This window comes from Micromesistius poutassou (assembly GCF_964030765.1).
Source record: "Micromesistius poutassou genome assembly, chromosome: 8".
Classification (NCBI taxonomy): domain Eukaryota; kingdom Metazoa; phylum Chordata; class Actinopteri; order Gadiformes; family Gadidae; genus Micromesistius; species Micromesistius poutassou.
The window spans coordinates 20,974,121-20,979,120 of record NC_140278.1 but is presented as its reverse complement, the minus strand read 5'-3'; the positions used below and the strand labels follow the sequence as shown (position 1 = coordinate 20,979,120).

General features: G+C 55.4%; 2 protein-coding genes across 3 annotated transcripts in view; one reads left to right on the top strand and one right to left on the bottom strand.

The window, feature by feature from the left end:
* The window catches only part of LOC311351107 (uncharacterized protein), a 223,410-nt gene that overhangs the window by 196,005 nt on the left and 22,405 nt on the right, over positions 1-5,000 (bottom strand). The window lies entirely within an intron of this gene.
* Positions 1-5,000, top strand: part of nek10 (NIMA-related kinase 10) — a gene marked incomplete at both ends in the record, with an annotated part of 16,934 nt that overhangs the window by 2,192 nt on the left and 9,742 nt on the right. The window contains 8 exons of the mRNA XM_084471107.1: positions 42-69; positions 452-519; positions 972-1,051; positions 1,574-1,660; positions 2,351-2,599; positions 3,881-4,011; positions 4,584-4,645; positions 4,826-4,900. Of these exons, the coding sequence (XP_084327233.1) occupies positions 42-69; positions 452-519; positions 972-1,051; positions 1,574-1,660; positions 2,351-2,599; positions 3,881-4,011; positions 4,584-4,645; positions 4,826-4,900 (780 nt within the window). The remainder of the gene's footprint in view (positions 1-41; positions 70-451; positions 520-971; positions 1,052-1,573; positions 1,661-2,350; positions 2,600-3,880; positions 4,012-4,583; positions 4,646-4,825; positions 4,901-5,000) is intronic.

Here is a 5,000-nt window from a genome sequence, read left to right as displayed (position 1 = left end):
CCCCCCCTTGACCCCCTGACCCCCTGACCCCCACCTTCCAGGTGCTTCTCCATCAGCTGCACGGTGTCGGTTTGCTCGCTCAGGTAAATATACGCTACACTCAAAGGGGTGAAACGCACACGCGTGTTCCTGTCCTGTACGCCGACGCCTCGCCTGTCGTCTCCGTTCCTCTGACTGTGTTCGTATCTCCCTCCCCTCCCTCTCTCCCTCCCTCTCTCCCTCTCTCTCTCTCTCTCTCTCTCTCTATCTTTCCCTCTCTCTCTCTCTCTCTCTCTCTAGCACCTAGAGTCGGCTACGGACCAATACCTGCAGTTGGGCGAGCGAGCGTGCTCCGTGCAGATTCTGGTGACCCTGACCCGTGAGTGAGCCCTTTGCCTGGAGACTAGGGGGGGGGGGGGGGGGGGCTGTGGGTGTGGTGTGGTCACTGACCAGTCTGTGGCCCCTCCTCCAGACATGTTCCAGAAGCTGTCTGCCCTGGAGGGGCAGAGGGACTGGGTCATCAGGAGCGGAGCCCACGCGGTCAGGCACACGCTGTCACATGCCTGTGTGTGTGTGTGTGTGTGCGCGTTTGTGTGTGCGTGCGTGTGTTTGTGCTTGCGCTCGTGTGTGTGTGTGTGTGTGTGTGTGTGTGAGTGTGTGTGTGTGTGTGTGTGCGTGCATGCGCGTGTGTGCGTTTATTCTTTACAGACTCAGTAGTTCCAATCACTTTGAGCAAAGATTAACATTGCAGCTTTAAAGTCCCATTGTACAGGTTAATAATCAATAATTCACGATAACAATGTTTCATCTGAGGCATATTATCCCAGCATAGGTAACACATGAAAAGACATCTCAAAAATATTACAAACAAAAATAATTGACAATAATCTTGACAGACAAACAGCACCCATTGTAATCCACACACTCTGCTCCCTGAGCAGAGTGTGTGTCCCAGCGCGTGGTTCTGACAGGCTGCTGTGTGTTGGCTGCAGACTCTGGGGAAGCTGCTGTGCTCCAGAGACAGCAGCGTGCTGCTGGGGACCCTGCTGGCTCTCAGCAGCCTGGCAGAGAGGTCAGTACCCCCCCCCCCCCGCCGTTGACATGAACATGAACCCACCCCTCTGGCTGTCTCTGAGTCGCCTCTGGAGGTACACGGTGGGTCTCTCCGTCGTCGCTCTGTTTAGCTTCTCCCCCCCCCCCCCGACGTCGAACTACACGCCACGGCGACGGGGAAGGCCTTGAGGACGTTAGTTAGTTTCCCTTCTGGATGTTGTGGTGCGTTCCTGCCGACAGCGCAGCGACCACCCAGCGGAGCAGATGGAAGACTCGTGCGACAAATCATACCGAAGTTGTTAACGATCGCCAGATGTCGCCAATTTAGTGGGGAGGAATCGTTAACCAGAAATGCAAGCGCGGGCATAGTTCAACCCCACCGCGTATCTCCAGCGGGTATTCAATCCAGACGTAACATCCAGCCCTCAGCCCCGAGGCCCCACCCCCTCCGCCCTGAGGCCCCACCCCCTCCGCCCCACCCCCTCCGCCCTGAGGCTCCGCCCCTCACTCTCTTACCCCCTGCTCCTCCTCCTCCATGCAGCCCGGAGGGCAGGGAGAAGGTGGGGGAGCTGCCCCTGGTGGAAGACCTGCTGGTGATCCTGCAGGAGTACGACTCCTTATCCAAGAGGTCAGGAGGATGCATCACTTTTCTAAGTATCATGTATAATGGCTCATGTTCATGTTAAGCTCGAGTTCTGCTGTTTACAGACCCCCTATATTACACCACCAGAGTGGGATTAGCCGTTACAAGCCTGTTGAAAAATCTGCCTCTTCCTGTGTTTTAATTACATCACAAGTGGGCGTGTCCACCTAGATGTATGACGGACAGATCAGCACCATGTGCAGCAGTCCACTGGGCAGGCCGGTAGACCTAGATCTATCCAGCTCACAGCTAGCCGGACACGCCCAGCTGTGACAAAACACAGCAAAAGGCAGCGTATCAAACAGCTGGTGAATGATGGCCCATCACACTCACACCTGATGGTGTATACGTGATACGGGGTCCCTTTAATAAGATGTACCGCATACAGCGTCACCGCGGTGTACTACTAACGGCCATGACATCAACCCCCCCGATGACCTCTGAACTTTAATTAATTAAATTAATTAATTAATTAATTAATTAAACCCTTTAATAAGATGTACTGCATACAGCGTCACCGCGGTGTACTACTAACGGCCATGACATTACAGATCCAACAATACGACCCCTACCCCGCCCTGTTTCACCACAACACCGTCAACCCCCCCCCCCCCCCCCCGATGACCTCTGAACTCTCCCTCTCCCCCCCCCCCCCCCCCCCCCCCCCCCCTCCAGGATGGCGGCCGAGCTGCTGCGCCTGCTGGCCCCGGTGGCCGGGGTGCGGCAGCAGGTGCGGGACCTGGAGGGTCTGCCGGTGCTGCTGGGCCTGCTGCACCACGGGGGGCAGAGCTGCCAGCAGAGCCCCCCGCTGCGGCTGCTGTGGAGCGCGGCCTGGGTGCTGGTGCAGCTCTGCCAGGACCCCCACGCCCGCGCCGAGGTCCGCAGCTGGGGCGGCCTGCAGCAGCTGCTCCGCCTCCTCCACAGGCCGGTGGTCCGCCCCGCGGGGGGAGGGGGGGGGGTGGGGTTGGGGGGGGGGGCGTCTGTCGCTGGCTGCTGGATGGGTGTCGGGTTCTGTTTGACTGTTGGACGCTGGCTGTTTGTGGGTGGCTGGCTGTTTGTGTCTGAGTTTCTGGATGGTTGTTTGGTTCTGTTTGACTGTTGGACGTTAGACGGCTGTTTGGCTGGCTGTTTGTCTGAGTTTCTGGATGGGTGTTTGGTTCTGTTTGACTGTTGGACGCCGGCTGTTTGTGGCTGGCTGGCTGTTTGTGTCTCAGTTTCTGGATGGTTGTTTGGTTCTGTTTGCCTGTTGAACGTTAGACGGCTGTTTGGCTGGCTGTTTGTCTGAGTTTCTGGATGGGTGTTTGGTTCTGTTTGACTGTTGGTGTGGCTGGCTGTTAGTGGCTGGCTGTTTGTCTGAGTTTCTGGCTGGCTGTTAGTGGCTGGCTGTTTAGCATGATCTGGATGGATGTTGGGTTCTGTTTGACTCTTGGACACTGGCTGTTTGTTTAGCTGGCTGTTTGTCTGGGGGTCTGGGTGAATGTTGGGCTCTGATTGACTCTCAGTGGCTGACTGTTTGTCTGGATGGATGTTGTGTTCTGTGTCTGACTGTTTGTGTGTGTGGTGATGTGTTCTGTGTCTGACTGTGTGTGTGTGTGGTGATGTGTTCTGTGTCTGACTGTTTGTGTGTGTGGTGATGTGTTCTGTGTCTGACTGTTTGTGTGTGGTGATGTGTTCTGTGTCTGACTGTTTGTGTGTGTGTGGTGATGTGTTCTGTGTCTGACTGTTTGTGTGTGTGTGGTGATGTGTTCTGTGTCTGACTGTTTGTGTGTGGTGATGTGTTCTGTGTCTGACTGTTTGTGTGTGTGGTGATGTGTTCTGTGTCTGACTGTTTGTGTGTGTGGTGATGTGTTCTGTGTCTGACTGTGTGTGTGGTGATGTGTTCTGTGTCTGACTGTTTGTGTGTGTGGTGATGTGTTCTGTGTCTGACTGTTTGTGTGTGTGTGGCGATGTGTTCTGTGTCTGACTGTTTGTGTGTGTGGTGATGTGTTCTGTGTCTGACTGTTTGTGTGTGTGGTGATGTGTTCTGTGTCTGACTGTGTGTGTGTGTGGTGATGTGTTCTGTGTCTGACTGTGTGTGTGGTGATGTGTTCTGTGTCTGACTGTTTGTGTGTGTGTGTGGTGATGTGTTCTGTGTCTGACTGTTTGTGTGTGTGGTGATGTGTTCTGTGTCTGACTGTGTGTGTGGTGATGTGTTCTGTGTTCCAGCGAGGGGACGTTCGTGTGGGACCGCCCGTCCACGGAGACCCTCTCCAGCTCCAACGCGGCCGGCCGTCTCCAGAGACAGGAGCAGCTGCCCCCCACGGAGCAGAGGGCCGGCGCCCTGGCCCTGCAGTCCGGTGAGACGGGTCCTCCTGAACCCCACGCTCCATCAGAAGCTCTAAACTCTAAACTCAATAAGAGCCAAGTCCGCAGGCATGTGGCTCAGGGGGTAGAGCAGGTCGGCTGGTGTCCGGAAGGTCGCTAGTTCGATTCCCGTCTCCTGCTAGTGTGTGAGTGTCCCCGAGCGAGACGCCTCACCCTGGCTCCCAGCTCCGCCGTCAGTGTGTGAATGTGTGTATGAATGGGTGAATGTTAGGCAGTATTGTACAGCGCTTTGACTGACCGCTGGTTAGAACAGCGCTCTATAAATGCAGTACATTAATGTTCTACTGCGTTTTTTTAACTCGATCAGAGAACATGGAAGTAGAACGTTTCTCAGGGTTGCACCAAAGCCCTTCAGGAGTCCATTCACCAGGGAGGGGTTACCTGGAAATGGTTTTATTCCAGTACGCTTTCTCTCACCCTCGTGGGGAAATGGAAAAAAGCTAAAACTCAGCATCAGCATAACAAGCCATTACTAACGGGAAAACAAACCTATGTGCAATTTATGTAAAGCATATTCATGATTCCTGCGTCCTTCGTTTCCCAGCATGCTGTGCAGCTCTGACGGAGCTTGCCCTGGACGACTCCAATGCCTACCACCTGGTTCAGGTAAGATGAGACTAACCCCTGACCCTACCCACTCTGGACCGGGTAGAACCAGGGAGGACACGCCGGGCAGGAAGGCGAGGGGACCTTGGGTAGAAGCGTCTGCCCAACGACCAAGCGGTCGGTGACGTACTGTAGCGGTGGTGTGACAGAACCGCACCGGGTGAATCCATGTGCTTTCAGGAGAACGCCATCTACGTGGTCGCTAAGCTGATTCTGGTGCCCCAGGACCCGGCAGCAGAGGCAGCCTCTCTCCAGGTAGGCCCCCCAGGGGGGCGGGGTTCACCTCCGTAGAGGGCCGTGAGCGTGATGACGTGGTGAGGGGATGAACATGTGTGTGTGTGTGTGTGTGTGTGTT